Source organism: Buceros rhinoceros, unplaced genomic scaffold, assembly GCF_000710305.1.
Source record: "Buceros rhinoceros silvestris isolate BGI_N320 unplaced genomic scaffold, ASM71030v1 scaffold11072, whole genome shotgun sequence".
Taxonomy (NCBI): domain Eukaryota; kingdom Metazoa; phylum Chordata; class Aves; order Bucerotiformes; family Bucerotidae; genus Buceros; species Buceros rhinoceros.
Window position 1 is genome coordinate 1 of NW_010397189.1, and position 15259 is coordinate 15259.

A 15259-nucleotide genomic window follows, 5' to 3' on the forward strand; every position below is an offset into this window, starting at 1 on the left:
GAAGTTTTGGCTAACCCAGGACACAAGTGTACAAGTATAGCATTGAGAAAACTGCTTTGTAGTAGTATGAAGAGAGTATTAAAATATCTGCTCATTTTAATAGGAAAATTTCTGTAGGGGAAAAAAATAGTTGCTGAAGATATACTGTAAATTATGCAATAGCAAAAGTAAAGTGAGGTTTTATTGACACTTGCTTTGCCATCAGGACTGTAAGGAAAACTAGGTAAGGAGAAGAGTAAAGTGAACCTTGCTCAGACCTCTCTCAACTCTGGCTGTGAAAACAGGTTTAGAGCTAGAAAAATCCTGTTTCATCTTTCTGTCTGATGAGAGTCTTGCAAACAGCTGCTGTCTACACTTTTATGCTTGTTAAAATCTCTAGTTTATCATTATGGCATTTTGACTAGCAGTGTCTCCCCTTGGATACTGGGAAGACCCTCTGTGTATAGGGGGGATGCATCTTCCGCATTAGTGCACTAGATTAAATCTCCCTGTTGTCTGAAAGAGAAGACTCTAAACACCTTCCCTCCATCACCAGCAGCATGATTTAACTGCTGTATTGAATTTTTGTCCTATGCAGTGCTTGTGCCACAAAATGTTTTAAAATTACTAAAAAAAAAATTCTCATTATATGTTATATCAGATGTTATTTACAAATTTCGATATTCGTATTAAGTATTGTTAATATTGATGCAAGAAATATTAAAAATAATTCCATTATATTTAAGTTGCAGTTAAAAATAGAGTCTGAAATTGTGATTTCGGAGCTGCTTTAGGTTTTTCTTGTTCTTTGTTGGGGTAGGGAGCTATATTCAGATTTCATTAAAATATAATGAAAAGAAATGTGTGGTGACATGAGTCAGTAAATGATCATTTTCTGTGTCTCTCTTCCTAGATGCAGAAATTAAATATAAACTTTTTTTTTTTTTTTTCCCCTCCTGGAAAACAAAAGCAATATCTGTTCATCATTATGTGCTACATTTATAGTAGTTTCTCTTAGAATTGCCCATATGGTCATTAGATAGAGGAGACCAGACTGAATTGCAAAGGTTGAAAAGGATGGGCCAAAAAGTCTGTGGCACCACAAAATGCCTGCTGGCAGTGAGAGCTGGATGTACTTCATTTCTCCTTCACGTATGCAAGGCATGTCCAGCACCAGGGTATGGCCACACCAGCCTGAGCATTGAAATAATTACCACTAACAATAGGAACCATACGTGTTAATACAAATTGAGTGAAACTGAACAAGAACGTCTTCAACCTGCTTAAACCTTTTCCCATCAAGAAATGAAGCCAATCCAGTAAATCAAATGTGTGCTGTTTGTAAGCCAGCGCTGTTGGACTTCATCTCTGATGCTAGAGGTGGAGGCCTTGTGCGGGGCTGCAGAGTCACTCTGCAGGTTAGTGTCTGCAGTAGGGTGCCGGGCAGTTACTATTGTGTCCCACAGGCCAGTCAGCTATTAAAGGATAGAGGGACTAAGTGCGTTTTCAAGTCAGATGGCATTAGGGATCTAAGAGCAAAGTCGTGGTGAAAAAATTGAGCAAATGCTAGTACTTGGAAGAAACGTGATCAGAGTTTAAAGTTGTGTGTCATTGTCCGTTACTGAAATATGAAATTAAGCTCCAGGAAAGGACTGAGACTGGGTACAACTCAGCATTTGTGTCTAATCCCTTGAGGACTCAACCCATTCATAAGTACCTAATTTCTTTTTGGAGAAAGTCTTAAATAGTTAGTAGGAGTAGAAGCATTAAGAAACTACTTTCTTCTTTCTCCCCTACATTTTAACAGCAACAAGAACAGAAAAGCACAGTAAGAGTATTTTCAAAAGGGGAGAAGCTTGGATCTGTGAAGACAAGAACCGGCTCTGCTTTTTGCAGTTTTTTTTTCCTTCATTTAAGCAGGCACTGTGAAAACTGCTGCTTTGTCTAAGAGAAGCTACCTAATTCTGATTGATTAGTCCATTTGGCTAACTTAACAGATAGCTATAATTAACGGTAAAAAGAAATTCAGCAATTCTTTTGAGGGGAAGGAAGGGATGAAAGTTTCAGAGCTGTGGCTGTGAAAGTAGATAGATTCATGGAGTATGGAGATAGCTAATCCCTCCTGAAGTGCACGGAAAGATCAGGTATGAGCTGAGGAAAGGTGTTTGGGTAGGCATGAGGATAAAGGAGAATTAAAATGTCCTAGCTAATCAGATACAGAAATCTGCCGGCTAAGTGGCTTTTAGAGTTTATCTTGCTGTATTTTTCTGTTGGCTTATGACTGATACTGGAAATGTTTTAGGAACATAATGTAATGCGAAGTAATGCTGATTGTCCCTTGTACTCTTACTGACAGGCAGATAGAAACATCTCTTCTGTTGCCTCTCATCTAGTTTTCTGTTTTCTTTGTCCTTGTTTCATGATAATAATCAACCTGCCTTCTCTTCCCTGGTGTACAAAGTAAGCTTTTCTAAAAGATTACCTCCCCTAGTCACTCCTTCCGTATCTATTAGTCCTGTTAATAAAAGGAGTCTGTCAGTACTTCTCTCAAAACAGCATGCTGGTAGTTTCCCATCTTCTATAATAATCTACTATACAAGTCTGATTCCCTCTCTTTTCCCTTCTTTTGAGGGGGATGATTTCCCCCTTGAGTTGTAATTCAGACCTTTCCAGGTTACTTGGTAGAATATGTACACTATTGGGGGAAAACTTTTCAGTTGATGGGAAGTTCCCTCATCCTCATGTGCTTGTGCCCAAGCTATGCCCATTCCTTTTACCGCAGTCCCCTCAAGAGTGGTGTTGCAGGAGGCTCCCTTCTCATGGCTTGTTCCTGCAACATGGGTTAGCATTAATTACACAGTTGATATGGTGTTTTTCTCTTACCGGTGTCTACATCATTTCCCTGAACCTGTCATTTTCTCTTGAATGTCTCCATGTGTCTGTTTACAATTTCCTGCTGGCATTTGACCTGTCTAGGCCTTTCTGCTGATTTCAGCTAAAACTCTGTCTTCCTTTTCAGTAATGCATCTCGGCTCACATCTCTCATTTAATGTCCTTGTCATGGCACCATATTTAATTTGAAATTTCAGGTGTACTTAATGGAGAGTTGTGGAGACAGAAATCAGGGTGAACAGACAGAAAAAATTTTAAAGAATTCCCACAGTGTCCAAGGAGACACAGCAATGATACTGAATGTCACAAAGCCAGTGATTTCTCTAATTTACAATCTAACACTGATTTATAACACTGATATGACAAAAAAGATGCAATTTATTACTATGATTATGAACTCCTTTTATTTCTATCTTTCTTAAGTTTGTAATTCTTCATGTGGCCTCTAAAGAGGTCCTTACCATTTCTGCTCTTCCATAACTTTTAGACATTCCATCTTTACAGTCCTCACTGTCCGATTTGAGTTAGACCAGCACTAATTCTCTTCAGTGATTTCACTTTCCAGCTCAGTCTCTGCTCAGTGACGGCACTTTCTGAAGGTAACAGCGTATCTTTGCAGACAGTGTCTGCTTCTAGCAGTGATAACGCTTGATGTTGACAGTTACTGCCAGGGGTTGGTGTGCAGAAAGGCTCTGGCTTGTACTTGCTCCTGTGTAGACCAAGGTCACTGCTCAATCCTGTGTCCCACGGTGGGGGTGCAGTAAGTGAGAGGCTGCACCTGCGGGGAGGAGCAGACAGGACAGGTGACCCTAAACCGACCAACAAGGTGTTCCATCCCACAGACGTCATATTCGGTGTAAAGCTGAGGGTCTTGTTCCTTCTTGCTCTCTTCTTCAATGGTCTATGTCTGAAGAGGACTCTGTCCGTTCTGCCTTCAATCCCAATCCATGCATTCCTGAATCCAGTTCCAGAATCCATCTTCTGAACCCAGTTCCCGTCTACTGCTGAGTCCAGCCTGGGCCTTCCCCAGTGCCTGTCCACAGCATCAGTGGTGACGGTGATGTGGTTGTCATCGGGGGGCTTGGGTTCAGTATTGGTATTATATATAGATTTGTATATATTTTATATTATTATTATCCTCATTGGATAATAAGTGGTTTTAGTTTTCTTTTCCAACCCATAAGTTTCTCTCCCTTGCTCCTTTTCTCTTTCCCCTCTTTGGGAAAGAGGAGGAAGGGGGAAGAGGCAATAGAAAGCACCTGTCATTTGTTCAGTAGCTGGCCCAGCTCTAACACTTGACACTCTTAAATCTGGAAAGTTAATTTTTGTTCAGAAGCTGGTGATGAGCATTTTCCATCTCTTCCTCAAAGTTTCTATTTCATTTCGAGGGATAATTCCCAGTCTGTTATCCATTTCACATTCAAATGCAAATCTGTTCCCTGTTCAAAAATTTTTAATGTCCTCTTTTTTCTTCTTTCAAGTCAAAGTGCATTGTAATCTCCTGCTTTTTCTTTCCGTTTCTTTAAACACTTGACCTGTTCTGTCATCTTTTTTCTTGCCAACTGACTTTTTTCCCATCTTTTTGCTTCCTCGAGCAGCCTCTTTGTGCTATGGAACCCATCTATTTCCAAGGCTCATCTGTTTTCCTGGGTTCCCAAGTCCTGGCTCAGTTTTATAAACCTTATATGCAAATGCTACAGTTAATTCAAGGTAGAATTTAAATGCATGTACATGCATGATCTAGGATACTTTCCTTAGTGGTCCTCTCCCCATCCACTTTCTCTTGTGTAGTATTGTTGTGACTATTTGCCAGAGTTGGAAGAGCAGAGAGGAGCTTGATTTTTTTTTTTTCCCCCCTTTGTTCTGTGTTCTTATGCTATTGAGTCTGTATGGGATGAACTCATAAGATTGTGACTTAAGATAAGGCTCCAAAAAAATGATGGTGCTGTAAACAAAACTACACTACTTGATTTGTATACATTTAAAAAATAACAGACCTCTGAAAACAGAATTGCTATTATTAGCATAGCTAGCTGGTTTTTCCTTGTAAAAGCCACAGATCACATGTGCTTCTTTCCTGTGAATGTTTTATTTTTAGGTCTTAACATATGCAGGTTTTTGTCGTGCCTTTTCAAAGCATTTGTATCGATGCCTAAGTGAATATTTCTGAAAATCTCATTCTGCAGCATTGTCTTTTACAGTGTAGATTTCACTCTAATTTTCTACATCCTTTGCATTTCTAAGAGTCTTTCTCCCCCCCCACCCCCGCCATCTGGTTTTGTTGCTTTTCTCACATGCAGATTTTCTTTATAATTAATACCAAAACTACTACTTAAACTGACAAAGATGGGTTTTAGGAAAAATTGGCAGGCAAGCTAAATTATTCCCATTTCATATCTACCATAGGAAAGGGTTGTACGATTTGTGTTAAAATGCGTATTATTTTAATGTTGATTACTCAGCATCTTATATTGCTTTACCCTCCAGGACTCCCGTTCTTGGCAGGCCCCGGCCGTCCCGTGCCCGGGTCTGTGATGTCTGGAGGTAGAGCAGCGACTCTTTCACGGGCACCCCCTTGCCGTGGGGAAGGAGCTTGCATGCCCTTGTGAGGTTGAGAGCTGTGCTGCTGGTGGCATGTGCCTCCAGTGGGGTCTCCCAAGCCAGACAGGTCTCAACTGAAGGGTCAGACAAAGTGTGTCCACGGGCAGGATGGGCTCACTAGCCTTCGGGCAACAATCCTAGGAGAAGGACAACTCTGACTCCAAACCTGGGCAGATGGAGCTCCTTTAGCCTTGTAAGGCATCCATCATCTAAGAGAAGGATACTCTAACCAAACCTATGACCCGAGGACTTCACTGTCACCATCCAAGCTCGCTAGGCCCTGGCAGATGAACCTCAGGTGTAAAGGGTGGAGCCAGTTCCGCGCACGCTGCGCCTCACCTAAAAAACCCACCGCGCAGGCCCGAAGGGTGCACTCATCGCCTGCAGTGAGCGTGGGAAAAGCCCTTCCCAGATCTTCGTTCGCAAAGCCAAGCCACGATGATGGTTATATTGCTTAATTAATTTTCATCACATTTCACAAGTGTTTCACTGTAGCTTTTTGTTTGGTTTAATGCAATGGCTTTTATTAAAATTACACAGTTATGTGCCTCACCGTTACTGAGAGCAAACTATTACTCCACCTATGAGGTGTTTTCATGAGAGGAGCATATCTTTTGGCATAAGTTTCTAAGACTATGTACAATAGTTAGGTTACAGCTTAGTTTGTAATGGCACTGATTGCATTATTGGATCTGCAAGTGGGTTGTGTTTCTTATGATATTTTCTGTGCAGTGACTCATAGTAATAATAATACTAAAGCATAACATGGCATAATTTGTGGATTTTTCTACTGATAAAGTATTTCCAGATATATCCTGCCTGCCACGTTCCTTAGGATAGTCTTTTAAAATATCTTTAAATTTCAGACCTCTTGTCTGTAAGCTCTGGGCTTAGTCCCCAGGAGCTGTGCAGGCTAGTGACCCCATGATGTTTCCCTTTCGGCCAGGCTCATTTTGGGAACCAAGGCACCTGCGACAGGCCTTAAAGGTGGAGAAATGCCAGTGGCTCTCATTGTTTCCAGATCTTTTGTCCTGAAGGTAGGGACTGAGCGGGAGGATGAAATGGATGGACCTGTTTAGGAATCGCTCTTTTGACCTCTTTGCTAGTTGGCCAACTAGTTGTGTAAACACAGCTTGAACAGCCTGGCTATGCCCATCAGAGGGGTGGCAGGTGGAAGAGCAGCTATCTGACCACCAGCACCCCTGGAACTGGATTCCGGGGGACCCTACATAACCCTCAGAAGAAACAGGGCCTTGCCAAGGCCCAGGCAGAGCAGCCCAGCTTAGGTCAGAGGGATGCTTGGCCAGCTGTCCTGTCCCAGTGGCCCAAGGCAAATGCTGAAGGAGGAGAAGAAGAAGCATGTATGAGGCTTCTCCAGAGTCCTTTTCCAGGACTCCAAGACTTTCTGAATCAGGTACAATTTCTGTGTGTTTGGCAGCCCTCAGTTATGTACATTAACTTGCCCATTCCCAGCTTGAATCAGTATGGACCTCCAGCATCTATACATTCCTGTGGCAAGAGTTTTCATATTGTAACCAGGGGCTGTGTGAGAAAAGGTCTCTTTTTATTAGTTTTGAGCTTACTGGACTCTTCTGTTACCTTCTCCTTCTTGTGTTGTACAAGGCAGAGAATGATCAATCTCTTTGTTTTTTCATGCCAGACGTGATTTCCAGAGCTTTGAGAACACAACATACGATCTTCCAGAACATAAAAACATTAACAGCAGTATCTTTTAAAAAGCAGTAATTTTGTCTGATCCGCATGAGAAGACGCGGGGTTCTCCTTGTCATGCCTCCAAATACAACTGTAAACTCCCTTGGAGTTAAGTCGCTGTTTGATCTCTGTCTTTTGTATTGTATGCTTTAGTATTTTTTTATTTTATCATCTCTTCTGTCTTCCTTTGCACAAAACCTCTGGTGACCATCAGATAAGGAGGATGACCCTAGTTTAACTGAGTCCTCCAGAAATAGCTGAGAGTAAAAGAAGAGCCCTAAGCTATAGAGGTGGCTTTAGTAAACCTGTGGAAGCATAGACTTTTGCGGGAAATAAAATGTAGTGAATGCTGAGAAACTATATATCTAACTTCAGCAAGCTAAACTAAATACATTTTAAGAGAGCTTCTGTCTAAATTTCTAAATCTGAGAAAAAACCCACAGACCTTATAGAAGTCTCTGAGCTTCTCCCAGGTGGATGAGTATCCTAAATATTTAATATTCACATTGAAGAGGAATTAGAGGATTGTAATCAGTAACTCAAAGAACAGCATCTCTTTCAGGTGCTCCTAAATAATGGTTCACTCGCAGGCTGCTGTGCAAAGCATCAACATGTGGGCCTGACCAGGATTAAGGGGATTCTAGAGGGTAAATCTGGGGGCAGCTGGTCATGCCAGTCCTGCAGTGGGTGAGGGAGTTGCTTGCCCTTTCTTCCTCCCCTGTTGACAACTGCTCAGGTATTTTCCCTTCTTTCCATCACCTCTGGAATTATTGTACCTCCTCACAAGGAACTCGAATTACCTAATGCAGCAAACCTGTAGGTTTGTTGAACACTTCCAAGTGTACTTGGACGAGTGTCAGTACTAACACTGAGTGTATTTTGACCAGTGTTAGTTCTGACACTGAGATTATTTTGATGAGTGCTTGTGCTGACACGAGGTACGTTCAACGCTTGCTGCTGAGGGGACCTCCTGCTTTCAGCAGCAACCAGCTGTGAACTCACTGACTGAGGGCACTCCACCTCCATGGATCCCATGGATGCTCCCATTCAGAAGTTTATTAGCATCCCACTTTTTGTTGTCTCCGTCACTTGCCCTTAAGATACAAAGTATTTTTTTTTAACATCTAGTTTCCATTGAGTCATTAACAATCCGTGTATGTTTGAGGTTCTGCCAACATCTCCTACAGCCTAATTTACTACCTTTACATGTTGGTGTATAAACTCTGGTTTCAGATCCCCTCACATCTCTATTTTTTGCTAGACTCCAGGAGCTTTCCATTCCCTGGTTATCTCGGAAGCCTCTCTGTGCTTCCAGGTAATTGAACATTCTAAGTAAAGCTGTCTGGTACCTGTCCACAGCATTTGAAAAGAGGTCTCGTTTGGACAGCGGTATTAATCTTACCACAGTTTGACTGGAAATACATCTTCTTTGATGTATTCTGGCATGACAACTGTGCTTTTCAGAAAGACACCCTATTGATCTGGCAAATCTTTTTGCCAGAAACAAGTACAGTCATGCCTCTCTTCCTCATAAACCAGGTCCTCCAAAACAGCACAATAGAAATTCCCTCCAGCCCTGAAGTGCATAAATTTGCTGATTGTACAATTGAGTTTGATCCTCTTTCTAATAGCCAGTCCTGAAGATCATCCAGCCCTTCACTGTGGGAGTTTTTTCAATCTTCGTCTTTACTCCCCATGCTTTCCAAATTAGCATTATCAGCATACCTCGTTAGAGTGCTCCTCAGTTTTGCGCCTGGGTTGTTAGTGCAAATACCAAGCTGGTAGCTTGTTGGGCTGATATGGATGGACCCATACTACCAACCGTGTTCTGGCTGGGGCTCACTCATTGGTGACTGATTGGGCAGTCACCAGTGCCTAGGTGAGCAAAAAGGTCCATGGCCCTGTTGCCTGTGTAGTCGGGGCAAAGCTCCGGAAAGCTGAGCGGCTGCTGCCCTGGGTGCCACTCTGCTGTCCTTGCCCTCCCACAACAGGCCAGTTTGCCTCTAGCCTGGGTGTTCTGCGGTTTGAAGGAGAAACATCCAGTTTTGCCTCTCCGCCGAGACAGTGTGTGCTTATTGCCTCCTCCCTGCCAGTCAGCGCGCCTGTTAGGTTTTCTGTACCAATTCTTCACCTTTTCCAGTTTAATCACCTCTTAAGTGGGACAATATCAAATCTTTTTACAGATTTAATCTCAGCAGAATTTTGCAATCTTTCAAAATGTTTAGTAGAATTTCTGGTGTAGAGGATTTGCTTGCCTAGAAAATAACTTAGGAGGGAGAGGATTTGACTGGTGTAGCATTGAAGTGTCGTGGTAAATACAGCTTGCATGTGCCTTGTATACATTTGCCTCAGGTCTGATTGTTTTTTCCTCTTCAGAGTTTGTTCCAAAGTCCTGTGTGCTTTTGCGGCTGGGTTTGCTGTTGCTCAGAGCACTTTCCCAAAGCTGCTAAAGCTACAGGGCTCCCAGGGAGGGCAAGTGTGAGGGATGGGTCCCAAGGGAGGCTTGTCCTGGGACCTGAGGGCGGCATGGCGCCTGCTGCCGGCCTTAGTGCCTGCACTGGGCAGAGCTGGTCGTGAGGGTGAGCGTGCTGTGGCTCCTGTAGCTGATGGCTTTGCTTACACATTTAACGTGAGCCTGAGCTCACCATACTGGTATTATAAGGCTGTTTCGGTATTGTGCCACTGTGTCCTTAGGAGACTGCTGGCGGCGGCTGCTGTTTTCCCTCAGATATGGCCTGCCTGCAGGAGGGATGCCAACTGGTTTCTCATCTACTTTTTTCATTTTTTAAAGTTCACCTGAATTCCTTACAGGTTGCTTCTAGCAGCAAATAGAAAAGATTCTTGAATTAAAAGCATTATCGGTGGCTGTTTTTGAACCTTCTATGAAGAACTATCCCTTCAGTTTTCCTTGTCCTGCCTTCTGGTATGAAAAAAATCAATGTATCCCGTGCACTGTGTAACTCCGTTGGAGGTGGTTGTTTCCGTGATTTTTTAATGAACATTTTGGGAAAAGTATCCTGCAGATTTTGCTCTTTTCACATGTAAATGTTTAATCGGTACTTGCTGAGTACATGTGTGAAACTTATGGTTCTTTTTTTCTTCTTCTTGCAGTGACCTCCTGTCTTCTGAGTATCTGGAGAGGCATATCGAGCAAGGTGGGAAGACAGTGGAAGTTAAAGTAAGAATTTCCTTTTTATGCTTTGCTTTTTTAACTTGCTTTGCTTTTCATGTTAATGCAAACCCACCTGTTTTCTTGAAAGGAGAGCTATCTGATTTTTCTGGTCATTTGTTTTACTCTTGCAGGGCAAACACGTTTCTTGTCTTTTAACTTTTCAGCTTTTTAAATTTTTCTAATGAGCCATTGAGTAGCTGAATCCTTTAGCCACTGAGTAGCTGAAGATATTTGTTTCCTTTGACTTATCCCTTTCTAGCGTTTGCAAACTTGAAATCTGCTTTCTTTTTACTCTCTGATAATAGTCTGCATACGTTATCAGACTGAGGCAAACATATATGTGTTCCACTGAATTGTAAAGACTAATTTCTCAGTCAGCTGTGTTCTACAGACAAGAAGGCTTGACTCAGATTCAGAATATGCGTCAAAGCAGAAATGAAGATAATAGCTGATATTAATAAGAACAAAACAATCCATTTGTCTCTGTCAAGGTATATATACAAGTTAGCTAAGTTAATCTGTCTGAGTCCCATCACTGAATTAGGACAAATCTGTTTCTCATGAGTAAGCCTTGAGTAAGCAACGAAATGCTTGAAATCAGTGGCTCTTTTCATGTAAGTACTATTTAATGGCATGGGGACAATACAGGACAATCAGACCTTCCAGAAGGTCATACAGTGTTTTCTGGGCAAAGCATCTCCCAGTCTCCAGGGGCCCAGAGATTGTTTCCCCTTTAGTTATCCACTGTGCAGGGTCATGGTGTACCTTCAGGCATGCCTATTACTGCATCACTTAGTACTCTCAAACTCACATTAAGTAGAGAACCGACATTGTTGCGTTGACCTAGGTGCTCGAGAGGGCCTCGAGTGAAAAGGGTTGCTGGGTGGCACCTTGCTGTGCAAAGGAAGGGCATTGCTGTTTCCCTTTCCAAACTTCATTGTATCTTGCAAGAGTGCCTGGGGCTGCTGCAGTTGTGGGGATGCTCTTTTGCCTCCTTCTCACTTGCTGCTCCAGGGGTTCAGCAGAAAGGGGAACATACACTTTTTACTTCTTTGCAACCGAGCATCTGGAATCGGAGGGGAGGGAAGCAGCTGCTGCGACAAAATGTTTGAAAGAGCCCATTGGCCACAGTCATGGGCACACTTTCAGAAAAGTTCAAATACCAAAAGATTTTTGGAGGAGTGCAGGCTGCTGAGTATATTTTGGTGCCAGACACTGAGGGAGGCTAATTTCAGCACCCAGTACCTCTTTAAAAATAAGTATCACAGAACGGCAGAATGGTAGGGCTTGGAAGGGACCGCTGGGGATCATCTAGTCCAACCTCTCTGCTAGAGCAAGTTCATTTAGAGCAGGTTACACAGGATCATGTCCAGGCGAGTTTTGGATATCTCCGGAGAAGGAGATTTCACGACCTCTTTGGGCAGCCTGTTCCAGTGCTCCATCACCCTCAAAGTAAAGACATTTTTCCTTATGTTCAAATGGAACTTCCTGTGTCGTAGTTTGTTGGGAGGGCCTGTTGTCCCTCATCCTATCACTTGGCACCACCGAAAAGAGGCTGGTACTCTTTTCGGTGGTGTACTCTTGACACCCACCCTTTAGATATTTATAAACATTGATAAGATCCCGTCTCAGTCTTCGCTTCTCTGAGCTAAACTGACCCAGGTCTCTCAGCCGTTCCTTGTAGGAGAGATTCTTCAGTCTCCTAAACATCTTTGTAGCCCTCAGTTGGACTCTTTCCAGTAGTTCTCTGTCTTTCTTGATCTTGGGAGCCCAGAAGTGGATACTACTCCAGATGTTACCCCACTAGGGCAGAGTAGAGGGGGAGGAGAACCTCCCTTGACCTGCTATTCACGCTCTTCTTAATGCATCCCAGGATACCATTGGCCACCTTGGCTGCAAGAGCACTTTGCTGCCTCATGGTTAATTTGTTACCCACCAGGACTCTCAGGTCCTTCTCTGTGGAGCTGCTTTCCAGCAGGTCACCTATATTGGTGCATGGGGTTATTCCTCCGCAGGTACAGAACTCTACACTTGCCCTTGTTGAACTTAATTTGGTTCCCTTCCATCCAGCTCTCCAGCCTGTCCAGGTTGCATTGAATGGCAGCACAGCCTTCTGGTGCGTCAGCTCCTTTCCCAGTTCCGTATCATCAGCAAACTCCCTTCATCCAGGTCATTGGTGAATATATTGAGCAAGACTGGACCCAGTACTGACCTTCGAGAAACGCTGCTAGCTACAGGCCTTCAACCAGACTCTGTGCCACTGATCACTACCCTCTGAACTCTGTCATTCAGCCAGTTCTCAATCCACCTCAGTTGCCACTGATCTAATCCACACTTCCTAAGCTTCTCTTAGGAGGATGTTATGGGAGACAGTATCAAAAGTCTTGCTGAAGTTGAGACAGACAACATCCACTGCTCTCCCCTCATCTACCCAGCTAGTCACACCATCACAGGAGGCTATCAGTTCGGTCAAGCATGATTTCCCCTTGGAGAATCCATGCTGATACTCCTGATAACCTTCTTTTCCTCCACATGCTTTAAGATGACCTACAGAATGAGCTTTTCCCATCACCTTTCCAGAGATGGAGGCGAGGCCAATTGGCCTGTAGTTTCCTACTTCTTCCTCCTTGGCTTTTTTTGAAGACTGAGTGACATTTGCTTTCCTCCAGTCCTCCTGAAGGACTTTTCAAAAGTGATGGAGAGTAGCTGAGCAATAATATCAGCCTGTTCCTTCAGCACTCATGGGTGCATCCAATCAGGGCCCAAGGATTTATGGGTATCCAGCTTGCCTAAATGATCTCTCTAATCCAATCTTCCTCAACCAAGGGACAGTCTTCCTTCGCCCAGACTTTCTGTCTTACCTCCAGGGACTGGGATTCTGGAGGGCCAGTCTTAGCAGTAGAGACTAAAGCAAAGAAGGCTTTCAGTAACTCCTCCTTCTCTGTATCCTCTGTCACCAGGGCACCCACCTTATTCAGCAGTGGGCCCACACATTCCTTAGTCTTCCTTTTCCTACTGCTGTACTTGAAGAAGCCCTTCTTGTTGTCATTTACATCCTTTGCCAGATCTAATTCCAAGAGGGCCTCATTCCTTAGTCTTCCTTTTCCTACTGCTGTACTTGAAGAAGCCCTTCTTGTTGTCATTTACATCCTTTGCCAGATCTAATTCCAAGAGGGCCTTAGCCTTCCTCATTGCATCTCTACGTACTCTGACAACGCTCCTGTATTCCTCCCAAGTGGCCAGTCCCTTTTTCCACACGCCAAGAACTTAATTCTTCCATTCGAACTTGTCCAGAAGCTCCTTGCTCCTCTATGCAGGTCTCCTGCCTCCTCTACTTGACTTTTTTCTCCTAGGGATCTTGAGCTTGGAGGAAGTAGTGCTTGATTATTAACTATCTTGGATCCTCCTACCTTCTAGAGTCCTAATCATGGGTTTCCTCTAGTAGGTCTTTGAAGAGGTCAAAATAAGCTCTCTTGAAGTCCAGGGTTGTAATCTTACTGCCCTGCTTCTTCTTGCATGATCCTGAACTCCACTATCTCATGGTCACTGCAGCCAAGACTGCCCTCAGCCTTTGCATCCCCAGCCAGACCTACTTTGTTCATTAGTGCAAGATCCAGCAGCACGCTTCTCCTTGTTGGCTCCTCTGCTACCTATGTCAAGTTTCTTCAAGACAGTCTTCATCCCCCCCAAGGCAGAGCCTAGTAGTACATTCCATTTGCTCTCTCAGAGAAAGAGCAACCACCACCTTGCCTGGTCTGTCTTTTTTAACAAGTACTTAGCTGTCTGTGATGACATTCCAGTCATGCAAGCCATCCCACCATGTCTTTGTACTTGCAATGAGATCATGGCGTTGCGACCGCAGCCAGATCTCTAGTTCTTCTTTTTTATCCTCTGTGCTGTGTGCATTGGTGTAGAGGCATTTCAGAGGCTTAATTGAACAAGAAGGTTTCCCTGGAGGGGTGCAAGAGGATCTGCCATAGTCGTACACACCCTTGAGGTGGTTGGCCTTCTGGCTTTCATCTTGGAAGGCAGCTAAGGAACATATGTTGGTGCTCTGGTTGGCCTGGCTTTTTCCCCAGTTGGGTGAGATGGTATGAGCATTGCCATCTTGACCCTGCCCCCCAAGTTCTTCAGTTTAAGGTCCCCCTCACTAAGTTGGCCAGCCTGCTGCCAAAGATTCCCTTGCCTCTTAGAGACAGGTGTATTCCATCCATCCCTCTGACTCAACTAGTATTTTTGAGAGCACCTGTAAGTGCTGTGGAGAGCCCTGCTCATTGTCAAACAGTTTCTGAAAAGCCCAGCAGTATCTATTTTGCATTTGAGAAACTGAACTCCAGTTTTACATAAAATGTTTGGAAAATCTTACTGCAAATACAAGAATTTTTCATGTTGGTGATTTAGTACCTTCAATTTCTGTGGAGACTGTTTAATGTAACCAGTAGAACCACCTTTAAATTGGTACTTACAATATGCACCAAGCAAAACGTAATTATTATACTGGATTTTAGAGATTGTGCAAATTGCATAGATACATATTTAAAAATAGCTAGCAAACGGCTGCAACATAAATAAATCACAAAATATACACGCAGCATATTCTTAAGCAGGAGAAGTAGTAATTCGGAAAGGAGCCAGATTTCTGTCAGTTGATGTGATGAGCCTCTCTTTACCCACCCCTGTGCTATTTGTCTTTGGCTGTAGGCAGAAACAGAGGTGGCCTGGCAACATCTCTTGCTGCTTTGGTAGAGAAACAGTGACAGAAAGAAGTCAGTCTGCCATCCGCTGCCAAGCTGCAGGCCTCCTCTCTTCTTGGCCTTCTTAGTGATGTAAGGAGAGGTGTATTTTAAAATACATATACATTTCCCCCGTGCATTTCTCAGTGCAGGACTGCTGAACAACACC

The 15259-nt window shown here is 43.4% G+C and overlaps 1 protein-coding gene across 1 annotated transcript in view; it reads left to right on the plus strand.

Moving 5' to 3' along the window:
• The first annotated feature begins 9711 nt into the window (after positions 1-9711).
• Positions 9712-15259, plus strand: part of ADAM22 (ADAM metallopeptidase domain 22) — a 72372-nt gene continuing 66824 nt past the window's right edge. Inside the window, exons 1-2 of the mRNA XM_010146162.1 lie at positions 9712-9758; positions 10297-10363. Of these exons, the coding sequence (XP_010144464.1) occupies positions 9712-9758; positions 10297-10363 (114 nt within the window). The remainder of the gene's footprint in view (positions 9759-10296; positions 10364-15259) is intronic.